This window comes from Leopardus geoffroyi, chromosome C1, assembly GCF_018350155.1.
Source record: "Leopardus geoffroyi isolate Oge1 chromosome C1, O.geoffroyi_Oge1_pat1.0, whole genome shotgun sequence".
In the NCBI taxonomy this organism is placed as follows: Eukaryota; Metazoa; Chordata; class Mammalia; order Carnivora; family Felidae; genus Leopardus; species Leopardus geoffroyi.
The window spans coordinates 11,633,742-11,659,916 of NC_059328.1; the positions used below are offsets into that span (position 1 = coordinate 11,633,742).

Below are 26,175 nucleotides of genomic sequence, written 5' to 3' on the forward strand. Positions count from 1 at the left end.
TTAGAAAATAATCCAATTTATTCTCTAGGGAACGGGGCCACCCCTCTCAGATCTAGGGTGCCGTCCATCCTTAAATAAACAGTCAGAGGAGAGACACCTGCTCACTCAGCAGGCGGTGGACATTCAGGGGCGGTGGGGGGCGTCTCCGCCAGAGCAGGCTGGCCGTCGGCCCCGTCCCGAGGGCGGAAGACCAGCTCCCCGGCCTGCAGCACCTGCCCGGCCGGCCACGTGCCGCCCGGCCCGTACTGCTGGTAGAAGTCCGCGTCCGTCTGGAACATGACCAGCGCCTGGGCGGTGTGGATCCGCACGTGCTGGGCGAGGCTGTTAGCGTCCAGGAACTTGTCCCCACAGGAGTCGCAGGCATAGAGGATGTGGGTGTTGGGGTCTGTGGGAGGCGGAGGGCTGCGGTCAGGATGGGGAGAACCCTCGGGGGTTCACAGGTGTTCACGCCCCGGGCGGCCCCCTCACCTTCCTCCTGGACTTGCTTCACAGCTTTGCTGATCTCGGCCTTAAGGACTTCCGTCTCGTCGGCGGTCACCGCGGCCCCCACTGGCACCACTGTGGGCAAAGTCCAAGGGGCCTAAGGCCAAAGGCACCTGCCCGTCGCCACCACCCCAGAGGCCGGCTGCCCGCGACCAGCCCCTGCTGCCCGCGGCCCGCACCTGTGAGCTGAGTGACAGCGGTTGCCGCCAGCGCTTCGGTGGCCAGCGTGACCATGTCATCCACGGTGACCACGCTGACCTCCCCGCCCTCCTCTGGCTCCAGGATTTTGATGCCCGCCTTGCCCTGGTGCACGGTCTTCACGTGGGAGCGCAGGTTGTCCACGCGGTTGAAGCCACGACCGCACTTGTCACACAGGTAGGGCTTCTCTCCTGAGGGGGGAGGCAAGGTTCTCGCCTGCCGTTGGGAGGGGGGGGCGGGGGGGGGGAGGACCTCAGTGGCCTCCAGCTGCCCCAGAGCCCTGTCTTTTCCAGTAGCGAGTGCTCTGGGGCAGCCACCAGGGCTGCACAGAAGCGTCCAGTGGCCACTGCACCTTCTAGAAACTCTAAATGGAGTCCTCCTTTGAACTGAACCTCCTTCAAGGCCACCTGCAGCAAGGGCCAGTGCCCAAGGCTGGGATCTGGAGGGCCCTCCCTTCCCACCGCCCCCGCCCCCCCCCTCCCCCCCCAGGGACAGACAGGCAAGTGGGCACGGGCTCACCAGTGTGGATGATGATGTGCTTGGACAGGTCCCCCACGTTCACGAAGGCCTTGCTGCACACACTGCACTTGTGAGGGCGAATGTTGTCATGGTGGCGGATGTGATTGGCCAACTGGCTGGACTGGACGAACCTGCAGGGCCGCAGAGGGAGGGGGCTTGCACCGAGCTGCACAAGCCAGGGCCCAGGATGGCGGGGGAGCCGGGGGGAGCCGGGGGGAGCCGGGCAGGCATCTCCGGCGTGGCTGCGAGACCGGAGCCGAGCCCCGGGGCCTACGCCCGGGGCCGGGCAGCCGTCCACCCAGTTCCCAGCTGAGCTCTAGGTTCGCTTCCTGACCCCCTTCACCGTGCAGGGCGCCGGGCATGGGAGGGACGGGCGGGACGGGACCTCTTGCCGCAGCGCTCGCAGACGTAGGGCTTCTCGCCGGTGTGCTGGCGCACGTGCGCGATGAGGGAGCTGGCCTGGGTGAAAGCCTTGCCGCACATCACGCACTGGCACGGCTTCTCGCCTGGGGACGGGGAGGCGACGGGAGAAGGTGTCGGCGCCCGCTCCTCCCCGAGCGCCTTCCCCAGCCTCCGGGCGCCCGCCGCCCGGCCCGGCCCGGCCACCTGTGTGGATGCGGACGTGCCGCTGCAGAGCGCCGGGGTCCGCGAACTGCCGCTGGCAGTGGATGCACACGTAGGGCTTCTCCCCGCTGTGGATCCGAAGGTGCCGCTTGAGGTTCCCTGCGGCGGGATGCAGGAGGGCCCGCGTGAGCACCGGCGGGGAGGGGGGGGGCAAGGAGCGGAGGGGCGTGACGCGAGGGCAGCCGGGGCAGCCCCGGCCCTACCTGAGGTGGTGAACTGCTTCCCACACTCTCGGCACTTGAGGGGCCCGTCCGCGATGTGGATCTTCAGGTGGGCCTTCAGATTCCCCACCTGCACCCAAGCAGGGGTCAGAGGGGGCCACCCCGCGCAACCGGCCTCGGCCACCCCTCCCGCTGGCGAACAAGGGATTCTCGGCCCTCTCCCGGGCCCGCGGACCACTCCGTCCTTCCTCGAGGCCCGTGGAATGTTCCGGGTCCCGGAGGCGAAAAGGGAAAACCACCCCCACCCCTGCCCCGGGTCTCTGGGGCCCGAGCCACCACCTCCCGCCCCAGATTCCCAGGCAAAGCGGTCAGAGCTTCGCCGGGGCAGGGCCCCGTCTGCTTCGGTCCCCGGCGCGGCCAGCCCTCCTTGCCGCTCCGTCGGCACGCACCTGGTTGAACTTCTTGTCACAGTGCGGGCACTTGTGCTCCTTGTCGGTGTCGTGGGTCTCGAGGTGGCGCATCTTGGAGGTGGGGTCGGAGAAGGAGCGGCCGCAGTAGTCGCACTGGTAGGGCTTCTCGCCGCTGTGCACCAGCTGGTGGCGCTTCAGGTTGCCCGACGTGGTGAACAGCTTGCCGCAGTCCCCGCAGCGGTAGCGCGCCTCGCCCGAGTGCCGCTTCTTGTGCAGGTTCAGCAGGCTGATGAGCCGGTAGCTCTTGCCGCACTCCTCGCAGCCGTACGGCTTCAGCGGGCTGGTGGTCACAGGGCGACAGGGAGAGGGGACGGTCGCTGGGCTCCCAGAGGCCGGGGCCCTACAGCGGGGGGGGGGGGGGGGCGGCCGGGGCGGCGTACCTGTGCGTCTTCTCGTGGGCCTTGCAGGCAGCCGGGTCCGAGAAGGCCTTGCTGCACTCCCGGCACGAGAAGGGCTTCTCGCCCGTGTGGATGCGGATGTGCCGCTTGAAGTTGCCCGTGTGCGTGAACTCCTTCCCGCAGTCCTGCAGGGCGCAGCGGGGGGCGGGCATCAGGGACTGCGGGGCCGCGAGGGTTGTGGGGGGGAGGCGGGGGAGCGAGGGGGGTGGGGGAGCGAGGGGAGGGCCGCACCTCGCACTTGTGGATGACCGAGCCGTAGGCCTTGGACTCGGTGCGGTCGCCGTAGGTGCCCGAGCGTGGGCCCCGGGCCTCGGTGCCCAGCTCCTGGCCCGAGTCCGTGCTGGCAGACTCCTCGCTCTCCTCGGGGGGCTCCCCCTTCTCCAGCGGCGGCCCCTCTTCCTTGACCTCGGCGGCCGCTGCGCCTTCATCCTCCTGGTCTTCTCCTTTCCTGGCCGGCTCCACCTCCATTTCTGCCGGAGAAGGGTGGGGGCACTGAGGCGCTCGGGAGGGCCGGAAGGGGCCTCAGAGCCAGCGAAGGACGAGGGCTCGTCTCCGCAGCCCTCCCTGTGTGCGCGAGTCCCCTGCAGGGGCCAGCTCGGCGTGGCCACCACAGACAAGCGGCCCTGGTGCCAGCCGGGGAGAGGGCAGAGGACACTGCGGAGCAGGCCGCTCGCTGCTGGGAGGTGGGACTGGGCCTCCACCCCCGGGGAAGCCGGACTGGCGGCACAGTGGGTGCGGGGGGCGGCCGGGACGCAGCAGCCACACTGAGGCTGCGTCAGCAACACATCCGCGCCGAGAGAAGCCCAGCCGGGGTGCAAAACCGAGACAGCGGTCAGGAGTTGACAATGGCAAGATGGCCTCGGCCGAAGCTAAAGCCTGAGTCGGAGCAGGATCAGCTTGGGGGCTGGGGGGTGGGGGAAGGAGCCCCGGGGGACGCGTGAGCGACGGCCGCCCGGCCGGGCTGGTGGCAGGGCACCTTGCTCCGAGCTCTCTGACAAGGCGGCCTCGGCCTCCGCAGCAGCCATGCTGCTCGTGGGGTCGGGCTTGGGCTCCACGGAGGGCGGCTCCCGGGGGGCGTCGGCCTTCTCTGTCTGCTCGGCACCTGGGTGGGGGGTGGGAACACCGAGGCTGCGTGAGGACCCTCCCTCCGGCAGCCGGATGGCTCCCCTGGACCAGGCCCCCGAGGAGTGGCTGTGGCCCGGCGCGGGGCGGGGGGTGCCGCACGTCCAAACTCAGGCTACTTGTGCCCGCGCTCTCGCTGCAGCAGGTGCCTTGGAGTGAACAGCTCTCCCAGCCCCGGGAGGCACCCCCCCAGGAGGCCGCTCACTGCCCCAGGGCCCAGGCTGCCAGGAGGTGACAGACTCGGCGTCACAACTCACCGCTGGCCGTGCTCTCAGCCTGGCCGCCCCGCTCCTCCTTGGGCTCCCTGTCTGGACCCGTGGGTGGACCGCTTCCGGCCGGGTCCAGCTCGCTCAGCACAGCAGCAGCCGCCTTTTCCTCTTTGGCTCTCTTGTCTCCTCCTGGAGATGGAACGGGACAGTCTTGCCATTTCCCACCACGCGCCCACCACCTGGAGGGGTGAGGTGGCCCAGAACTTGCTGGCTCTTCCAGATCCTCCCTGGGGAGACATCTACATATTGGCTGACCAGACTGCTCATCGGGCACCCACTCCATGCCCGGCCACCGGCTGAGCACAGAATAAACAGTCCCGGCTGCTGCTTCCGCGGGGGCTCCCGCCCTGGTCAGGGAGCAGACCTCACACGCAAAGCAATACCGCCCATCAGAGCTCCGTGCTCAGGAGGGAGACGGGCTCTCCGCGAGGGGTACCAAGAGAGCCTGGCCCACCCCTGGCGTCAGGGGGAAGGGCACGAGCAGGGAGAGCTGCTGGAGGAACGACCCCACGTGCAGGGGCCTGGGCCGAGCGCACCCCCAGCCCTCTGGAGCAGCAGAGCACACGGGAAGTGGGTAAAGGTGGGGGAGGGGTAGGCAGACGACAAACCCCTCGGGAGGCCTTCCTGAGACTAGCACCCCGTGACACAGGCAGGGCCAGGCGAGGACGCTGAGGCCCAGAGAGTCAGAGACAGCACCCCAGCCAAAGCCACGTGTTCAGGAACAGCCTGGCCATAACCTCACCTTCCGTGGCTGAGGCCACCGTAGTCTCCCCGGGGCTGCCAGCGGGCTCGGCGAGGGACTTGAGGGCGTGGCAGGCTGTGACGATGTCCTGCATCTGCAGGAAGCTGGCCACAGCCAGCACATCATCCACGTTCTCAGGGCTCAGGCTCAGCTTGGCCGTGTACATAAACTCCAGCACCTGCCCGAGGCCTGCCAAGGACACAGACGGCCATCACGGACCTCGCGGGGCCTGGCTTTTCCAGCCGGCTCTGCCACTCCACTCGGTCGCAAGATCCAGGGATTTGGGAAAAGTGGAGTGGCAGCCGCCGTCCCCCCATCTCCCGTGCTGGCGGGTGGGCGGACAGCCCAGGGGTTCTCAGCCCAGACGGCGGCCTCCGAGATGAAGCACACCCACACAGGGCAGGGGGTACAACGGCCGCCCTGCACAGGGGACAGTGGGGGTGAACGCCCACCCTGCACCAAAGACAGAGGGTGTGAACAGAGAACCGAGAGGAAAAACACCCGCCCTGCACGGAGGACCAGGGTGTAAACCTCTACCCTGCACAGAGGATGGCAGTGGGAACACCACCCCCCCCCAGGGTAAGCTCTGGCCGGCCGCTGCACCCTACCACTGGAGAGCGCCCCAACACGAGGGTGTCAGCACTGGCTTTCCTCAGGGGTCTGCCACGAAGTATCTGACCTCCAGGCCAATCACCTGACCTCTTTGGGTCTCAGCTTCCGTACCGGTAAGAGGGGGGCACGGCACTTTGCCCTGACCTTCCCATGGCGCGTCATGCGGTTCTGGGCCAGAGCCAAATCCAGGCCCCGTTCCTTCCTCGACTGCAAGGTTTCCCGACACCCCTCCCATCTCCATCATAGTTAGCACTGGAGTAGGGGTTCAGGGCCGACTCAGCAATGGGAAGGGGTCGGGGGCTGAGAGCCCACCTGTTCTCTGTCCCTCTTGACGAGCCTGTCCTATTTCACTCCGGCTCAGAGTGTATCATGAGCCCTCCCTCGTCAGTTCTCCCCTTACCACCCGGCTCCCGGTCGAGAATGCGGTAGGAACTTGGTGCCCATACACTCGTGGCAGCACCTGTGCGGGCGGCCTGGTGCACCTGACTCTCGGAGGGGCCGCTCCCGGGAGGGCCGTGCGCGGCGCAGAGCCGGCCACGGCCCCCGACCCTCAGGGAGCCCGGCCTGGCCGACGGGGTACCTGCCGCGTTACTGATGTCCAGGTGCACCACGTCCTTCTGGTCCACGAAGAGCATCTTGAAGTACTCGCTGCAGGCCGCCAGCACTGCTTTGTGGGCCTTGAAGTCGACACCGTCCACCACAAAAGTGCAGTCGCACAGAAGCCCCAGCTGCCGCTGCTGGTTCAGCTGCTCCAAGACGTGCTGGCTGTGCTGGGGAAAGTCCATGGCTGGGGAGAGCCAAAGGGCCTTTGCGTTAGCACAGAGACAGGGGGCCAGCCAGCCTGACGGTCGCCCCCCAAATCCCCAGGTGAGAAATGAGGGGGAGATGGGGAGAATTCAAACAAATCCACAAGGGGTAAAATCACTCCAGACTTCCTCTGCAAGCCAAGGCTCCTAGAGCCCCGGGTTTACTGGCCAGCAAAGTTCCCAACCACAAGCATGGAGGGACCAACACAAAACGGCCACCTTTGTGTTCTGCCAGGTAACAAAAATTAAAAAAAAAAAAAAATCAAAAAACAAACACAAAACACAGATTACGGTGAGCATTTAAGAAAAAGACATGGTCAGTTTAACATTTTTTTTATGAAAACAACGCATGACATAATTTTAGAAAAAAAGGACAGATCTTTCAATTGAATACATTTGGCCTCATGAAAACCTTTCTACTTTGTTCTTACTTTTCCCATTCTGCCACGCACAGGTGACAGATGTCTCATCACCCGGCATTTCAGCAACGGACCCTCTCCCGCTGCACCCACAGGGCTCTGGCAAAGTCCAGGAGAGAGGGATCTCTCTCTCCCTCTCCCTCTCTCTCTCTCTCTCTCTGATTCACAGGCTCAGGAAACTACATAAAGTCCTCTGCCTCCAGAACCGTCTCCAGGCTGTCCCCGGAGGAGGAATAGCTCTGGCCCTGACCCCAAGAGCTGCTGGGCTGGCTGCAGTTTCTCTGCCAGAGGCCTCACACAAAGGCCTGGAAATCCCGTAACAGTCTCAAGTGAAAATGCTCAGAAAAATTCCATGGCCCGGCGCCCAACAATCACGAACTACCACAGGCCGTGACTAAATAAGTATCTAAAGCAGCCCTCTCCTCCCCAGCAGCACCACACCAGAGTCAGTCTCAAGACCAGCATTTTATAGGGAAAGCAGCGGGCCCTCAGTTCAAGAAAGACCCAACTTCAAAATAAAAGTCAACGCCCCACTCCTGGGACCGCATCACGTTGATCCACCAGGACCAGGCTGTCAGTGCCCTGGCCCGGCATCTGAGGTCTGGGTCTGCTCGGAGCTGCCCCCGGGCTGTTTCCGGGCAGGTGAGAATGACACTTTGGGGCTCCCAGCCCCCAGGGTGCAGCAGCCCCTCACGGGCTCCTGCTGTTCAGTTAAATCAGCCTCCTGGGGGTGAGTCACCGGTGCTGCTGCAGCCGCAGTGACCATGTATGGCGGTCGGGCCGCCGCGAGGAGCCACGAGGAAAGCCACACCCCCACACGAGGGGCTTAGCCAGCGCAGATCAGCCCTGAAGGACCAAAAGCCCACCCACCCTGTGGTGTCTGGAAACGGTTCAGAAGCGGGGCCACGTATTTGCGGAGCTGGGGGAAGTCACCGCGCGGCAGGCGGGGCTCCAAGAAGGGGGGGATGTGGCAATGGCAACAGACTGTGCGCCCCACGTGCCAGCCTTCCTCTGAGCCACGAGTTCAGAGAAGCTGTTGCTGGGGACCCAGAAACACCCTTTCCCTCCCTCCGATGTCCCCAGGACAGTCCTTTGGTCCCAGCCTCCACACACAAGCTCCCAGACAGAGCCACGGCTTCTCGGTTCTCCGTTCCGTCGCGGTGCCAATGGCTGGAGCTCGAGTCAGCAGGGAAGCGCCAGGAGCCAGCCCTGGAGTCCAGAGGGGAGGCCTTCGGCATCCGCTGAGCAATCCGCTCTGGAGCCAAGCCAGCCAGCAGCAGCAGGGAGCCACCAAAGCAAAGGCCACGGCTGACACGCGACACCTGTGAAGGCATCCTTCTCTGTCTTTAATCTCTGGAAAAAGCAGGGAAGGAAGGTGTCTGCTTTCTCCAGAAACCTTCCTGTTTCTGGAGAACATGGACAAGAACCAATGTCCAGTCCGCGGGTTAAACACCTAGGCCAGGGCACTCAGGCCTAGCATCTGAAAGCAGTTCAGTCCAGGCCTGGCATACGTGGAACCAAAGGCAGGTGGCAAGGAGAGGCCTGGGCCAGCTCACCCGTACAGCTGTCCTCTCACGACAGAAAAAGGCACTTGAGCAGACAGGTGAGTGCGTGGGAGCACGGGCAGCCCCCGAGCCCCAGTCACCAGTCGCTGCCTGTGTCCTCTGAGGCCCAGGTGAAGCGGGTCTGGAGAGCAGAAGGGAGGACAACCAGAGGCCTAGGGGGCAGATGTTCCATCAGCTTCAGGGTAAGCCCATTCGGAGCTCCCTCACCTTTGCCAGCAGCCAACCTGAAAACTGAGCTGGGAGGAAGGGTCTCCCAGGTACACAAACAACCAGGGGGCATCAGCTGACACCCCACCCCTGAGGCACAGAGCTGGTCCCAGGGCCCTCGCCCTCCAGCTTGGAAGGTGACCTGACTTGCTGCGAAAGTAAACCTGAGAAGAGACTCCCGGCCAACAGGGTGGAAGGGGCCGATCAGTCCGGGGTGGCAGGGCACCCAAGGCCGCGAGGAGCCATCGTGCCGCCATACGGCCTCAGCTTCCGGGGAAAGGGCACGAAGCAGGCTCTCCTGGGGCTGGACATGGGGGGTGGGCAGGGGCTTTCATTTCAGAGGCTGTGGGGGGGCCAGTAAAGGTCCTGGGAGAGGGTGGCTGGTGGCCCGGTACCTCCAGTGTCCCCCACCCCCAGGAGAGCGGCGGTGCCCACGGGGAATGCCCCCTCCCCAACGCTAACCACGCTCTTCCGCTGCCAGCTGCCGCCCAGAAGTGGGCTCCTCCCCAAACATGGGTGTGGGGGTCTCCAGAGTCCTCTGTAGCTGTCCCAAAGCTGTCCCAACAGAGAAACACTCCTAAAGGGCACCTGTTCTGACAAAATCAAAGAAAGAAAAGGAAGAGAGAAAAAGGGAGAGGATAAGAGAGGAAGCAGCGAAAGAAACGGGGAGTGTGAGGGGGAAGGACAAGGAAGGAAGAGAAAGAAGGCGGCGCCCACACGCCCGAGAAGCCAGGCTCACAAGCCCAGTCCTGCCATCAGCCCTGGGGAGGGCGAGCGCAGCTGTGGGGGCTCGGGCTCAGCTCAGCGGGGGTGCCCACAGGCGGGCCACAACCCGCCCCCCCAGATGGGGCTCAGAGGCCCCCAGCTGCGTCCACCAGATGGCCCAGCCTGCTAGAAAGCTCCACCAGCCCCTGTCTCCTCAAGGTGATGTGGCAAGCAGGTGAGGGGCCAGCTGGCCGGGCCCTTCCCTCAGAGGGGCTGAGCGAGAACAGGGGCACCAGAGATGGCAAGAAATGCTCTAGAATGATCACGGCAGTCCTCCCACTGTGTCCTGTTTCCTCTTTTACGCTCCACGGAGACAGGACCCCACCGTGATCCGGCCAGGTTTAGAGGCTCCAGGAAGAGGTGAGGGCGTGGAGACCCCGCACCTGCCTGGGCCGCACAGCCACATGCGTGGGTCCCGCGGGCCCGGGGGGCTGTCCACCCCCGTGCACACTCGGAGTCATCGTCTGAGGAGAGACCTGAAATGGTACAAGAGCAACAGCCCAGCCGCCTCTGGTCACCAGCATCAGTGCTCGAGTGCGGTTCCCCCAGCCCCTGGCCGGCTCTGCGATGCCTTCACTCAGGCCAAAGTGTGGGGGCCCCTGCTGCCTTCTTTCTCCTTGCTTTCGAGTGATAAAGGTGGGCCTTAGAGAAAACTACTAGAAGACCCTAAGAGCTTCGAACTAGAGAAAATGCAAACAGAACAGAGCCCACAAAGTCCTCACATTAGATGTAGAAGATAAAGCCCAAAACCGGCACCCGACTGGCCCACTCAAGAAACTGGCCTGACCTTCCACTCACTCACTGCACTCGGGCACCTTCCCCAGGTGGAAGGTTATCCCTGTGGAACGGGGCCGACTTCCCAGGCTCTGGGGACAGCCACCAACCTGGCTGGATGTACAGCCCCGGCCCGCCCCACAAGGAATTCATTCGGGGATGAAAAGGGGCCTGGAGAGCGCCTGCAGCATGATTCCAAACAGGCCCGACTAAGCGACCGGACATGGACGGACGGCGTGGGCACCCTTCTCAGGATGGCCACCAACCGCTCCCGCTGTGCCAGAAGATTCCAACTGCAGGTGGGGGCCCTGTGATGACTCCCACCAAGAGGCAGGGACTGTGCCTGCTGGAGACACAAGACGCGTGGAGGGGCCTCCAGAGGCACACGATGAACTCAGAGGCCCTGGCTGACAGCAGTATGAGAGAACTTTCCCGGACCTTCCAGGCCAGCTATTAAACGGTCACATGAACGACCTCAACGCCTCATGGAACAAAAGAAACTGCCTAGTCAACCCCCAACATCGGGAGAAGTAACAAACTGCCAATAGTTGAAGTCACTGAGTTTCAAGGTGGTTGCTCCCAGCGACGGAGAGCGGACCCAGCCGGCAAAACCGTGAAGGCAGTGAGTACCAGAACACCCAGGACGATGGTTCCGTCCGGATGGCAGGAGGGGCAAGCAGAGGTCTTCTGAGACCCTGAGAGCATTCCGCCTCTTTACTTGGACACACCTAGATGTATTATCTAAATCACACACACACAATCCATATACTTCCGTACGGTACCATTTCTCCAAAGTTGACACAACTTTCAGTAAGAAAAGAGAGAGGGACAGGTGCTACACTCAAGCCCGCAGAGATGGGGTTATTTCCAAGCACGCTCCTGGCCTCTCTCACTGGGTGTCCGTCAGGTTTCAGCGGACTCGAGTGGGGTGCACGGGGGGCTGGCCACGGCAAACACGGTCCCTCCCGTTCCCCCAGTTCCCAAACATCCGCAAGCAGATGAGGCCTAAGAAGGGCTTCTCCTTGGGTGGTGAAATGCAAGCAATTCAACAAAATCTGGATCCCAAGTCCCCACGCCCCCGCCCCCACCCACAACGAAATGGCATTCACGACGTCTCTTCAACACGCACACGGCACCACCCGACCACCTGAGAACTAAGAACACGGCCACTCTGAGAGTCAAGTTCCGCACTGCGGCCTCCGGGACTCCGGGAGGCGAGAGGCAGTTCAGCACCGCGGCGACAGGGCCTCTGGGGTCGGGCCAGGTGGGACCAGAGTCCAGCTTCTGCCACCCACCACACCAGCCGTGCATCTCCAGCAAAGCTCCTCCTCTGGCAAAACGGGGCCAGTGGGACCGCTTCCCACATGTGTTACAGGCTTACAGGAGGCTGTGTTATAAGCACAGCACCTGTACAGTGCCTGACATACAGTAAACACTCAGCAAACGAACGCTACCAGGAAAGAAAGACGCAACTATGGCTGTATTTTTAGGTCGAAGATCGTATCAGATGGTTTCCACATAGCCTTTTATGCTGGGTACCTTGGGTGCACCCGGTAACTATTTAGTGACTTGACCTTGTTAGGAAGTTGTAATCATAACCCATTATTCTTTCTAAAAGCAATCTGGAAAAATCCCAGAGCCCAATTAACATTAAGAGAGGGAGGGCGTGAAGGGAGGAGCACTGGGCAAGAACCATCCAGAGCTACTTTCTCTGTGGGGGAAGCACTTTATATTGAACAACTGCTCTGTTAAGCCCCACGGGGGCTGCCGGGTGAAGGCTGGAGCACCTGCCCACAGCTCTAAGTGGGTCCACACAGCACCGCCCCATCTCAGAGTCAAAGGGGCACCTGTCAAACGTGAAATATTATCCGGGTTATTAGCAAGCACCGAACTGCACGCAGAGGGAAGCCACCAAGCCAGGAAACAACTGGCCTACCGCGAGGAGACGCTGGCCTTGAGAAACAGCAGTCCCCAGCTCCCAGAACACAACGTGCCCGGGTGCAGGCCCGGACGTGACACAGCCGTGTCATGTCCGGGGGCAGGTAAGAGGGATCACCCTTCAGCTTCCAGTCGCTCGGCATTCCAGATCTTCTAGAAACACAGGTAGATCCTGTCTACAGCTGAGCGCCCACAAACTCAGGCCAAAGACATGGAAGGTCACAGCAGGCCAGCCTTGTAACTGTGAGACCTGCCGGCCCAGCCCGCCCACCCACCCGCCCAGTGTGACGAGCTGTCCCTTTCCAGCACAACATGGCAGAGGGGCAGATGCCAACAAAACCAGCTCTTCTGGCACCTTCCTCTTTGCCCAGCAAGGATGGCTCTGATATTAAGCTTGTGTTTCTCAAACTTTTAAAAATCAATTTCCCCTTTAGGGTGAACACGCAAACGGACTCGGCCCTTCCCAACAGGCCCAGATTCTGATACTTCATCTTCCACTGGGTAATGGCCCCACTCTGAAAATCAACTGCTGCCGTCTACACGTTCCCACCAGCCAAGATTCAGTAGCATTTTCTTTGAAGTCCGTGTGACAAAAAAACCACGGATTTTTAAAACTCTAAAAATAATACCTAAATATAAAGTTAAATTGTACAACTGCCTCTGCTTTTCAAATTCTACAACCCCCATCATCTCGAACACTTAACCACGCTTCTGAAGAGGGAACGGGCATCCCCTTCCCTGACCCCCGATGGAGCCCACCGCTCCAGGAATGTGGCCCGGTGGGAAGGTTGGCCGGCCCTGAGGAAAGGGCTGTCCCAGATCCCGGCGTGCCCATGCCAGTTCAGAATCCATCATGCTAGGACCTGCTCTGGGCACTCTTAAGAGCTTGACAGAGGGTGAGTTAAGGGCCTTGCTTCCAAAAAAGACAAAATCAGAATATGTGGGACTTGGTGGCATTTTATCATTCTCCCAACACGCCCCCCAACCCCTCCACCCCAATACTCCCTGAGCACTGACATAGCCTGAAACAAGGCTGCTACTTTGCCTGGTCTCCCCTCGTTTAATAAACTCACTGCTGGGTGGGACAGACTGACTTCCTCCTCACAGCTGTTGAAAGCACTGACCCAAGGACCTTGGCATCACACGATTACAAATCAAGTCGGGGAAGAGGCCTGTACAGAGAGGTAGGTGATTCCTGGCCTTTTTTTTTTTTTTTTTTTTAATGTTTATTTATTTTGAGAGAGCATGCACACACGCAAGTGGGGGAATGGGGATGGACAGAGAGAGGGAGACAGAGAATAGCAAGCAGGCTCCACGCTATAAATGCACAGCCCGAACCCACAAACCATGAGCTCATGACCTGAGCTGAAATCAAGAGTCAGAAGCCCAACTGACTGAGCTGCCCAGGCGCCCCTATTCCTGGACTTTCTGAGTGTGACTAACTCAAGGTCAAATATTCTGAGGACCCTCATGAGATGATAATCGTACTTCCGGTGCTTGTTAATGGAGAATATAATAGACAAAAACCACTATGAAAAATAATTTCCTTCCTACTAATCACAACAGCATCTCTGTGCATTTAAGAGGTCGTAAGAATGAGAAATCTCCTTCAATATACAGAGAACCGGGGAGGGGGGGCGCAATACAGCTCGTGGCTACCTATCACCTTCCCCTCTAAGGGTCCTCAGCCCCTAAATCGGGAAACAGACCCAGAGACAACAGCCTTTCACAGACACTGGAGGAGTGTCTGCTCTGTGCCTGTACTACATTAGAGCTACAAGGCCTCGGGGGAGGGCGGGTAACAAATATGATACACAATCTCACGTGTTAAGTGTGTTAAGTGTTGTGAAGAAGGCGCAAGAAGATGAGGAGACGAGAGGCAAAGGCTGTTTCATATTTAAGAAAACAGTCAAGGAAGGCCTCTCTGAGGAGGTGACGTTTAAGCCAAGACCTGAATGAAGTGGAAGAGAAAGCCACGTTGTTGCCATAGAAGCCCAGAGACTGTTGCAGGAACAAGGAAGAGTAAACCCAAAGGCCCTGAGACAGGCATGACCTTGACAAAGGGGCTGGGCGCCTGGAAAGGAGGAAGTTGGGGGGGGGGGCACGGAGCGGGCAGCGGCAGAGGCGGAGATCACTCAGGTTGATCAGAGGCCAGTCGGGCTTTGGAGTTTCTTCTAAGTGCACTGGGGGCCCCAGGGGACTGGGTGCAGAGGGGCGTGAAGGAGGCAGGAGGGGACAGAGGAACAGCAGGGAGGCAGGGAGAGGCAAGCAACCCAGGCAGGCGAGGCGGTCGGATCAGGAAGCTGTTTGGTAGAGACAACAGTCAGCTGATGCCAGGAAAGAAAGGAGTCAAGGAGGACTCTAAATTGTTCTCTGAGAAACTGGCCGAGTGCTGGGGCCATTCCCTGAGGCGACGAGCGAGGCTGGTGTACCGGCTGAGACGGCCACAGGAGGGCTGGTGGTGACAAACACAGGACCAGGGCGGACCGGGGTCCCCATGGGAGCACATACGGGACAAAGAAGAGGAGCCGCCAGCAGATTCGGATCCAAGGATGTGCAAATGAATCCTGGCTCCGGTCTTGCCAGGGTGGCCTCAGGCAAGCTTCTCCGGGTTCTAGGCTGCTCACCCATTCACCAGGAAAACCACCACACCTCTGTGAGGGCTAAAGACACCACACAGGGGTGCCTGGGTGGTTCGGTCAGTTAAGCGTCCAACTCTTGGTTTTGGCTCAGGTCAAGATCTTGTGGTTTGTGAGTTCCAGCCCCGCGTCGGGCTCCGCGCTGACAGTGCGGAACCTGCTTGGGACTCTCTCTCCCCCTCTCTCTCTCCCTGCCCCTCCCCCACAGGGCACTCGTACTCTCTCTCTCTCAAAAATAAACTTTAAAAAAGAGAGACAGAGAAATAACAGGTCATACTGCACAAATACAGGCAAAGGTAGAATCAAATATTACATCTTTTTTTTGTTTGTTTATTTTGAGAGAGAGACAGCATGAATGGGGGAGAGAAGGGGAGAGAGGGGGAGAGAGGGGGAGGGAGGGGGGAGGGGGAGAGGGAGGGGAGGGAGGGGGAGGGAGGGGGAGGGAGGGGGAAGGAGGGGGAGGGAGGGGGAGGGGGAGAATCCCAAGCAGGCTCTGCACTGCCCACGCAGGGCGCAAACCCACAAAAACAGGAGATCGTGACCTGAGCTGAAACCGAGAGTCAGACGCTTGACTAAGCCACCCAAGCAGCCCATTTCTCTTAACACAGGTCTGTGACTGATACACAGTTGAACAAAAAGGGGAAAAAATGAATTAAAACAAACCAAACCAGGTTATCCCAAGCGAGCCCCCTTTGCCATTGAGGTACGCGGCTCCTCTCCACAGCAGGGGGACAGAGAGGAGGGAGCCACGGCCTGGTCCAACGTGACAAAAGGGCACTCAGGTCTCGGGCGTTGTGTCCATCTGGCTTCAAACTTCTGCTGTGAGGCCTCTGTTACTGTGTCTCTTCGGCAGAAAGACTGAGGCGGGTCGCCCACTGAGGTTAACATGGTTGGATTCGGGGGTCTAACCTTCACATGTGGTGGCCGAGGGGACAGTGTAGCAGACTTACACTTGAAACCAACCGCAGAGGACTACCCGGTGCAGGTGACCTGATGGGAGCTGGCGGCCCCCCCGGGAACAAGGTCAGGCCTAGGCGCCCACCTTCAAGGACCTTTCACCGGGGAGAAGGTTCCAGACCCCGTCGCCATCCTTGCTGAGCTCTGAAGGGGTGCCACAGGAGGATACGGTACCTGGTCACAGCCAACAAGACACACGAACAAAGGCAAGAAGGATGTTCAGAGAAGAGGACAGCATACGCAACGGGGTGCGTTCAGGAGAAAAAATGGTGCGCGGGCTCGGGACCGGGTGGGGGAGGGACAGCACACCTCAGCATCCCAAGAGAAACGACTGAGTGGAAAACGTGGTCAGAAATGCAGCTGGAGGGACAGGCCAGAGCCAGGCACACAGGGCCATGCCCACCATGCCAGGACCTTGCGTTCATGCCTGGCCGTCGGGAGCCTTGCCGGGGGTTTGAGCAAGGGGGGGCCATGGTGAGGTTCACATTTCTGAAAGGTCACTCTGGCTGCATCAGTATGGAGAACAGACTCAAAGAGGAAGGGCCAGAAGCAGAAAAAGCAGTTAGAAAGTCCCACAGTGCTGGACCCTTGGGATAGGAAAAATGAGGCAATGTCACCCCCATCTGGCACCAGGAGGGTGCACACATTCACGCGGACCTTTCAGGGCAACCCGTGCAAATGGCCTGCCCATTAAACATTGTAACATCCTTTGAAAAATGTTAAGTACCTCTTCTCGGAGCGGCTCAAAGTCCCTTAACACACTCGGAACCTGACCCTTCCTAGGGGAAGCTGGGCCGTGTGGTCTGTGCAAAACCATCAGCCCAGGCTGTGACATCCTAGCTCATATGTCACCGGAAGTACAAGACACAGGGGAGGGGCCCTCGGAGGAGCAGGGCAAGGGCAGGAAGGAGCTCTACTTGCCAGGGCACATCCTTTCTGCATTCTCTTTTACCACTTCTAAATGTTAGCCATTAACAAAGTCAAACCAAGTAAAAAAAAAAGGAAGAAGGAAGGAAGGAGAAAGACAGTGTCCACAATGCCTGACCGCCTTCATTTCTCTTTACTATAAAACCTCTAAGACATTTTCTACGAGACCTGGTGACTCAAAACTTCTCAACGGGAAAACATTTCTCATAGGGGAAATGGAAAATTATGGTAATTTGCACAACGAATGTGTCACCCGAGAAATCTTTATGAGCAGAAATTCCTTACGGGGACAAAAGTGAAAATCCCCTAGAAGAGCAGCCGGCGGCCTTTGCCAGGTGCAGCCGAGCCGCTCGGACGCCGTGATGACCTTCCAGAGAGGCTCACACGCAGCTCTGCGTGCGGCCTCAGGGACTTGCCAGACCCCTGGCCCCAGTCACCCCCTCCTGCCTCGGCATCAAACCAAAGCGGGCCGAGCACCTCGGGTTCCTTTCTTGAAATGGGGATGAGGATACAAGTTCCCGCTGCATAACGCGGCTGCCGGCGACCATCATTCCAGCTGCACGTGAACCCACGCTAGCGATACTGAAGGAAAAAGGGGAATCTGATGCCAACTTCTTCTAAAAGAAGATGTGAAATCTCACCAGGCCCCCATGAAATGAAAGACGACCAGGAAAAGGCCCTGCAAATGGCAATGCTTATTCTGCTCAACAGTAACCGAAACACAGGCTGCAGTGCTCATCCTTGATGGCAAAAGTCACCTACCTGCTCTCTGCAAAGAACACGATGATTCTGGAGGAACACCGGGGCTTTCATTGAGAAAGCAGGTAGAACATGACAATTCCAAAGGAAGGATTAGTTGTCCCATGATACTAGTCAGGGTCGGGACCCAAGCCAAAAGGAAAAAGGAAGTTGAGTACCAACTGTTTGGGAGTGGATGTATTCGGACTTCAACGTAGCACATGCATGTCACGTGACTTTTCCTCGGCTTGTTTCCTCACTAGGATTCGTGACTGCTAAGATCCTTTCTAGTGTGAAGATTTAATAAATGTTGAATAAATGCTTTCACCAATAAGACTGCCAGATGACAAACGTATAACAGATACCAAGCGAGCGACAAAAATGAGACCGTAACCCAGCACTGAGCAGACTTTCATTTAAAACTTTCCCTATATGGGGTGCCTGGGTGGCTCAGTCAGTTAAGCATCCGACTTTGGCTCGGGTCACGATCTCGCGGTCCGTGAGTTCAAGCCCCGCGTCGGGCTCTGTGCTGACAGCTCAGAGCCTGGAGCCTGTTTCAGATTCTGTGTATCCCTCTCTCTCTGACCCTCCCCCGTTCATGCTCTGTCTCTGTCTCAAAAATAAATAAACGTTAAAAAGAAAAAAATTAAAAAAAAAAAAAAAAACTTTCCCTATATTGGAGGACGCCTGGGTGGCTCAGTCTGTTGAGCATCTGACTTTGGCTCAGGCCATGAGTTTGCAGTTCGTGGGTCCGAGCCCTTCATCGGGCTTTGTGCTGTCAGCGCAGAACCTGCTTTGGATCCTCTGTCTTCCTCCCTCTTTGCTCCTCCCCCGCTCACACTCTCCCTCTCAAAATTAAACATTTAAAAAAACAAAAACCTTCCCTGTATTGGAAATCTTGAGATGGACAAGAGCTACACAGGACATATATATTTGGATACAGAACTATGCGCAGCAGAAGCCAGCACCAAATTGTCTACTTACTATTCCAGATAGTTGGTTCGACTAAAAATATTTTGTAAAACTTGACTGAGGAAAACTAAATGAGTACAAGGATATTTTAGAGGGCTATTTTGGGTTATGTTAGGCCTGGATAACAAGTGGTCAAGAACTCAATGCCTCCATTTCCAATGATTTTTTTTTTATTTTTTTTAATGTTTTTATTTATTTTTGAGACAGAGAGACACAGAGCATGAGCAGGGGAGGGGCAGAGAGAGAGGGAGACACAGAATCGGAAGCAGGCTCCAGGCTCTGAGCTGTCAGCACAGAGCCCGATGCGGGGCTCGAACTCACGGAGTGTAAGATCATGACCTGAACTGAAGTCGGCCACTTAACCAACTGAGCCACCCAGGCGCCCCTCCAATGGTTTTTTAAAACTGCTGTGCTCCTCAACTCCAGCTGCTAAAGGGCAGCTCTAGAACAGTTTCTGGACAACAGCCCTGGGAGGATTCAGGAAGCTCAGGGCCCCAGTGCTTGCCCTTGAACAAACAGCGCTGGCTGACCTCCAGCCCCTCCAATCCCCTCCACCTGCAACAGCCGTGAATCAGCAAAGCTGCTGGAAGCCTTTTAACGATTGATTGACTCGCAAACGCTGGCGGTTTTTCAGCCAGTCGCTTTGGAAGCTTCCGAGAGAAACTTGGAAAGCACCCCTAGTTGCTGCCTGGTTCCTGTTTCCCGGTCCTAAGGCCTGAGAGAGACCGAGAGAGACAGAGAGAGAGACACAAACAGGTACAGAAAGAGAGCTTGCAGCAGCCCTCTGAGGTATGCAGACCAGCCCCAAGGGGCCACTTACTGGGGCCACAGTGGGGGAAGTCGGCACATACATTTAATTCTTAGAAGTATGGAAGACTGGTCAGCATTCTAAATGTTCTGTTCCTTTTTTTTTTTTTAAGAGTTTATTTTTATGTAATCTCTACATGCAACACGGGGCTCAAACTCACAACCCTGAGATCAAGAGTCACACGCACCACTGACCCAGGCCAGCCAGGTGCCCCTAAATGTTCTGTTTCATCATTTTACCCTTATCTTCCCAACTTCCCAAATGTAAATATAAATTAGGGGTGAATATTTGCAGCCTATGTTGCAAATAAGAGTTAACACTCTTGTTATACAAAAGGCTCCTCATATAAACAACAATGAAAACGTTATGTCCCCATAAAAGCTTGTACACAAATGTTCACGGCAGCATTACTTGTAATAGTCAAAAGGTGGAAACAAGCCAAATGTCCGTCAACTGATGGATAAATAAAACGTGGTGTGTCCAGGCAATAGAATACTGGACAATTAAAAAAGTAATGATAAAGGGGTGCCTGGGTGGCTGAGTCTGTTAAGAATCTGACTCGTGAGCTCAGCTCAGGTCTTGATTGCAGGGTCATGAGTTCAAGCCCCACATTGGGCTCCACACGGGGCGTCAAGGTTACTTAAACAAAACAAAAAAGTAAAAATATATGCTACAACATGAATGAACCTGGAAAATATTATGCTAAATGAAGGCAGCCAAAAGACCACAAGTTACAGGATTCCATTCACATGAAATGCCCAGAACAGGCATATCCATAAGGATAGATAATGACTGCCTACTAGGGCTCGGGGAGACAGAGTTTGGAAACAAAGAGTGACTGGTAACGGGTTTCTTTCGAGATAATACAAATGTTCTGAAAATAGAGAGAGGTGATAGTTGTGCAACTCTGGGAATATACTGCAAGCCATTTAATTGTACACTTTTTTTTTAATGTTTATTTTTGAGAGAGAGAGAGAGAGAAAGAGAGACACAGTGTGAGTGAGGGAGGGACAGAGACAGGGAGACACAGAATCCAAAGCAGGCTCCAGGCTCTGAGCTGTCAGCACAGAGCCCGATGTGGGGCTCAAACCCACGAGACATGAGATCATGACCTGAGCCGAAGTCAGCTGCTTCACCAACTGAGCCACCCAGCACCCCAATTGTACGCTTTAAATGGGTGCTGCATGGGTACCTCAATAAAGCTATTAAAAATTAACCAACAAGAAAAAAAAAAAAAAAAAACTCCCAACAGAAAAATGAGTCAAGGAAATGACGAGGCAATTCACAAAAGAAACACAGGTGGTCAATATATTCTATACAGAAAAAAAGACGTTCAGCCTAATAAAGAAATATAAAGAAGTACGAGATACCACTTCCAGAACAGGGCGGGCAAAAATCTAAAAGACTGACAGTTTCCACTGTGGGCCAGGGCGTGTTCTCAGGATCATGAAATGGTACATTTTGTCTAGATGGCGGCCTGCTGATACTGATGCGAATTTTTAATGCATTCGTTGGTTGGGTAAAAACTAATGCTTGGATGTGAGTAGCTGATCAGAGAGCCCACGGTACAGATGCGGCGATTTCCCAATCGGATGGGGATTTCGCCCAGCTGGGAAAAACTGTGAGTCCTGGTAAAGGACTGTGGGTGGGACCGTGTGCCTGTGCCCGGAGAAAACAGCCTTGCTAATATGCAATCAGCTCCACCACGTGAAACAACTGGGAGGTTACCAAGATCACAGGCTCATCATTTCCAAAGGGCAGCAGCACATGGAGAAAATGCCATCAAAGGGAATAACTGATAGCTGCTGTAGCTGCCTGCCTGCCTGCCTGCAGCGTGTTCCAGAATACATGCTACGTCATCACTACCCGCAGTAATCCCCAGAGAAGGGTGTTAATCTGATCACCCCCACTGTGCGGATAAGCAAATCAAGGCTCAGAGAGGTTGTCAGCTGACCCAGCTCTCACTGACACGCCCAGATTCAAGGCGAAGTCCATCATACTCTAAAGATGTGCTCTTTCCACTTCAGAAAAGGACAAAACCTCCGCAGACATGGAGTGCCAGCCTCAAAAGACCCTTAGTCTGTCCCCAAAGGGCAAATTCTGTCATTAATTGGCACTTTCCAACTCCTTTTCCTTATACTAATGAGTGTTACAAAACATCTTATGAAAACCCTTAGCGCACATCACTAAGTCTTAGTTCTAATCTCCGGTGTTTCCTGCTGCCAGAGGAAACACAAGATTAAAACTCGGAAACATCCTGATTTCTGGAAGCGTGGCACACCAGGTAAACAGGCCAAGTCTCACAGCAAACAACTACAAATGCTGAAGGAAAACTGTGAGACATTTTTTTTTTTAAATGCATCAAAGAACCGGCAAGTCAGTGAGGAACACTGAGAGGTCAAACAAAATTCAGCAAAGGCTGGAATCCAGAGAGCAAGTGCAGCTTTGAGGGTGGGTATCAAAGGCACCTGCAGAACTGAGTGGGCTCAAGTTCTCCCTCTCTCCTAAGGAGGGAGGTCTCGTGTGAGAATCCTCCAGAATAAAGCTGGAGCCACAAAGGATGATAAGTCAATGGAAAAAAGGACGGCACAGAAACTGCCTATACCAAAATCTTGGCAGGTAAAATCCACCCCCCCCCCCAGAACTGGTAAACACTAGAAAGCCCCCAAATAGATGATAGCCCAAACTCACACATTATAAAAGATATACTTCAGGGAGACAAAAAGTGATCCCAGAACGAAAATATTAAATGCAAGAAAGAGGACCAACCAAAGTAGTCAATAATAAGTGAGTGAATCCAAACAATACTGAACTGATGGCATCTTCCAAAATTTAAAAGAAGAATTAAAATGCACACCAATAGAATAAAAGGAGGGAGCGATGGGAATTAAAGTGTGCTAAGGTCCTTGATTGTTTGACAGCAGGCTGTGAAGACAGTGACTAAAGTTAGACTTTGGTGATTTATGTAAACTGGACGATACACCATGTTCATGAAAGACTTGAACATCATAAAAATGCCAACTCTATCCCAATTGATATGGAATAAATTCAAAAACAATTCTAATAAAAGATCCCAACAACTTTTTGTGGAATTTGACAAGCACAATCTAAAATGAAGATGGGGGGGCGCCTGGGTGGCTCAGCTGGTTAAGCATCTGACTCTTAATCTTGGCTTAGAGTATTTGGCTCATGCTCCATGAGATCAAGCCCCACATCAGGCTCTGTGCTGACAGCATGGAGTCTGCTTGAGAGCCTCTCCCCACCCCCTTCCCCACTTGCACGTGCTCTCTCTCAAGATAAACATTAAAAAATGAAATGAAATTAAAATGGAAGAGCAAAGGGCCAAGGCCCTACTAGGTTCCAAGAACTATCACATAAAAATTCAGCCATTAAGGCAGAATGATACTGGCACAGAGACGGAGAATAGTAAAGAGCTCAGAAACAGACCCACGTTATCTGTGGACGTTGACGTATTAAGACGGTCAGTGGTCACATTTACAGATCCACATGAAAGGGATTCCCCCCCGCCAATAAATAGTACTAGGACAATTTAGTCCATATATGTATGTGTATATATATATATATATATATATATATATATATATATATATATGTATGTATATATATATGTGTGTGTGGTTTTTTTTTTTTTTTTTTGTTTTAAAGGAGGGGTGCCCAGATGGCTCCATTAAGCATCCAACTCTTGATTTGGGCTCAGGTCATGATCTCATGGTTGGTGGGATGGAGTCCCGTGCTGGGCTCTGTGCTGGTGGCACCTCACACGTGCGTGCTCTTTCTCTCTCAAAATAAATAAACTGGAAAAAAATTTTTTTAAATAAAAATTTGTGGGGGGGGGGGGGCGCCTGGGTGACTCAGTCGGTTGAGCGTCCGACTTCGGCTCAGGTCATGATCTCGTGGTTTGTGAGTTCGAGCCCCGTGTCAGGCTCTGTGCTGACAGCTCAGAGCCTGGAGCCTCTTTCAGATTGGGTCTCTCTCTCTCTCTCTCTGCCCCTCACCCACTCACACTCTATCTCTCCTTCAAAAATAAACATTAAAAAAAAATTGAGGCGGGGAGCATGGCTCAGACGGTTAAGCGTCCAACTTCAGCTCAGGTCATGATCTCACAGGTTTGAGCCCCACGTCAGGTTCTGGGCTGACAGTTCAGAGCCTGGAGCCTGCTTTGGACTGAGTCAGTCAGTCTCTCTCTCTCTCTCTCTCTCTCCCCCCCACCCCTCCCCCACTCATGCTGTCTCTCTCAAAAATAAACATTAAAAAAATTTTAGGTGTGCCTGCGTGACTCAGCTGAGTGTCCGACTTTGGCTCAGGTCATGATCATGCTGCTCTTGGGTTCCAGCCCCGCATCAGGCTCTGTGCCAACAGCTCAGATCTGTGCCTCCCTCCCTCTCTCCACCCCTCCCCAGCTCATGCGCTCTCTCTCTCAAAAATGAATAAACATTTAAAAAGCTTAAAAGTTGTTTTAAATAATAAGATTTTTGAAAAAGGAAAAAAGAAATCAGCCCCCTATCTCATAGCATACACAAAAATAATTTTAAATGGACTAAAGACCGTAACGTAAAAGGCAAAATAAAAAAAATGTTTGGACGACAACATACAGGGGAATATTTTTATAAAGTAGGAAGGAAGTTCTTAAAAGGAACAGAAAGTGCAAACCATAAAAGAAAAAAGATGATAAACATTAAAATTAAGAATTTGTTAAAAAAAAAAAAAAACACAGTGAAAAGCAACAAACAGGAGGAAACGGACAGGTACGACACATATAACAGACAAAGGGTCAGTCTACAAAACAAAAACCAAAAACAAACACGAAACCCATATACAATAAAAAGGGGAGCCCGGGTGGCTCAGTCGGTTGAGCGTCCAACTTCGGTTCAGGTCATGATCTCGCGGTTTGTGAGTTTGAGCCCCGTGTCGGGCTCTGTGCCGACAGCTCAGAGCCCGGAGCCTGCTTCAGGTTCTGTGTCTCCCTCTGTCTGCCCCTCCACTGCTTGTACTCTGTCTCTCACACTGTCTCAAAAATAAATAAGCATTAATAAATAAAATGAAATCGACAACCCAGTAGAGAAATAAGCAAAAGATTTAAGCAGCTTTTTCACAGCAGCTGGAACCTGAGTAAGTATACGAGGGACACCTGGCTGGCTCAGTCAGGCGAGCACGTGCCTCTTACTCTCAGGGTCGTGAGTTCAAGCCCCACATTGGGTGTGGAACCTCGTTAAACAAGAATTTTCATAAGTATATGAAAAGATGCTTAGCCCACTACTAATCATGAAAATGCAAATCAAAAGCACACAAGACGTCATTCCCATCAGATTACTAAAAATTTAAAAAAAAAAATTTTTTTTAACGTTTATTTATTTTTGAGAGACAGAGAATGAGCAGGGGAGGAACAGAGAGAGAGGGAGACACAGAATGCGAAGCAGGCTCCAGGCTCTGAGCTGTCAGCACAGAGCCTGACACGGGGCTTGAACCCATGAACCGTGAGATCATGGCCTGAGCTGAAGTCAGTTAGTTGCTTAACCCACTGAGCCACCCAGGTGCCCCAGATTACGAAAATTTTTTAGAGTCTAATAAAACCAGAGTTGGGAGGATGTGAAACAAACAATTTTCAGTTGAACTGTAAACGGGGGAAGGCACTTTGGAAACGTTAGGCATTATTTGGTTGGGCTGAAGGTCACACACCCTGAGATTCAGCCACACTCCTGAGGGTGCACCCTGCAGAAGCTGCACGTGGGGGCCAGGAATGCTCACGGCAACACCGTCTCAGCAAAATACTCAACAACCCAGAAGTCCACTAGCAAGAGAAAGGATAAGTAAATTCTCCTGCAAGGGAACTGTATCCGTGAAAGTGAAATACAACTACAGGCAACATGCATCACTCTCAAGAACCCATATTAAGCCAACAATTTAAGAAACTGAAGAAAACAACATGATTATATTGAGTTCAAAACATGCAAAATGAGGGGTGCCTGGGTGGCTCATTCGGTTGAGTGTCGGACTTCGGCTCAGGTCACGATCTCACAGTTGGTGAGTTCGAGCCCCGCGTCGGGCTCGGTGCTGCAAGCTCAGACCTGGAGCCTGCTTCGGATTCTGCGTCTCCCTCTCTCTCTGCCCCTCCCCTGCTCATGCGCGCACGTGCTCTCTCTCTCTCTCTCAAAAAAATAAATAAAAACAAAACAAAAAACATGCAAAATGAGACAACACATTGTTTAGCAATACAAACACACGTGGTTGAAACTGTGAAGAGAATGATAAAAGCAAAACTGTGATGAGCTGGGGGCGGGGGCAGGACAGGATAGGATCAGGGAGGGGTGTTCCAAAGGTAACAAACGGTAACATTCTTATTTGTAAACTGAGCCATGGGTACATGGGTTTCCTTGTATCTATTCTTTATGCTGTGTATATTTCTTTGTATCTACTCACTATTTAACAAAAAACAACTTACAAAATTAAACAATGTTCTTTCTGACTTTAAACAATGTTTTTGTTTTTTAACTTTATTTATTTTGAGACAGGGAAAGAGAGGGCGAGCAGGGGAAGGGCAGAGAGAGACAGAGGGGGAGAGAGAGAATCCCAAGCAGGCTCCACACTGCCAGCACAGAGCCCCATGCAAGGCTCAAACCCACAAACCGTGAGATGGTGACCTGAACCGAAACCAAGAGTCAGACGCTTAACCGACTGAGACACCCAGGCGCCCCTAAACAATGTTTCGAGGCATGAACTTGGGCAGCTGAGTTACAGTTAACCAGGAAAGTCCCTGACGGGGCCCCCCACTGCCAAGACTACCAAAATGGGACGTGCTGCACACCAGGCTCGGAGCGCCTGGAGAAACAGCTTCCCGCTGGGCACCAGCGCCTCCCATTCGGGACAGGAAAGTGGCTGCTTTGATTAATAACAGTTCCAGCATAGGAAGTGGTGTGGGTGGGGTGGGGGGAACAGGTTCTACTGCCAGACCTCTTATGACAAAAGCTGAATGCTTTTTCTTTCTTTTTTTTTTTTTTTTTGGGGGGGGGGGGTGGGTTCCAGTTTTACTGAGAAATAATTGAC

The 26,175-nt window shown here is 55.0% G+C and overlaps 1 protein-coding gene and 1 long non-coding RNA gene across 4 annotated transcripts in view; one reads left to right on the plus strand and one right to left on the minus strand.

The window, feature by feature from the left end:
* Positions 1-26,175, minus strand: part of ZBTB17 (zinc finger and BTB domain containing 17) — a 32,478-nt gene continuing 6,303 nt past the window's right edge. The window contains exons 1-15 of one of the 3 annotated variants that reach the window (XM_045475777.1): positions 6,836-7,301; positions 6,179-6,385; positions 4,987-5,175; positions 4,233-4,373; positions 3,830-3,955; positions 3,085-3,323; positions 2,836-2,978; positions 2,435-2,735; positions 2,028-2,115; positions 1,807-1,923; positions 1,586-1,706; positions 1,201-1,331; positions 663-872; positions 469-558; positions 1-385 (exon numbers count right to left, since the gene is read on the minus strand). In XM_045475777.1, coding sequence (XP_045331733.1) covers positions 102-385; positions 469-558; positions 663-872; positions 1,201-1,331; positions 1,586-1,706; positions 1,807-1,923; positions 2,028-2,115; positions 2,435-2,735; positions 2,836-2,978; positions 3,085-3,323; positions 3,830-3,955; positions 4,233-4,373; positions 4,987-5,175; positions 6,179-6,385; positions 6,836-6,884 — 2,436 coding nt within the window. In that variant the 5' untranslated portion in view covers positions 6,885-7,301 and the 3' untranslated portion in view covers positions 1-101. Of the gene's footprint in view, positions 386-468; positions 559-662; positions 873-1,200; positions 1,332-1,543; positions 1,707-1,806; positions 1,924-2,027; positions 2,116-2,434; positions 2,736-2,835; positions 2,979-3,084; positions 3,324-3,829; positions 3,956-4,232; positions 4,374-4,986; positions 5,176-6,178; positions 6,386-6,835; positions 7,302-26,175 lie in introns of those variants that run through there. The other 2 variants (XM_045475776.1, XM_045475778.1) reach the window with 2 other exon arrangements.
* Positions 7,681-12,723, plus strand: LOC123597240. The gene is made up of 2 exons (XR_006712043.1): positions 7,681-8,426; positions 9,678-12,723. It is a non-coding gene; the product is annotated as an uncharacterized LOC123597240 (long non-coding RNA).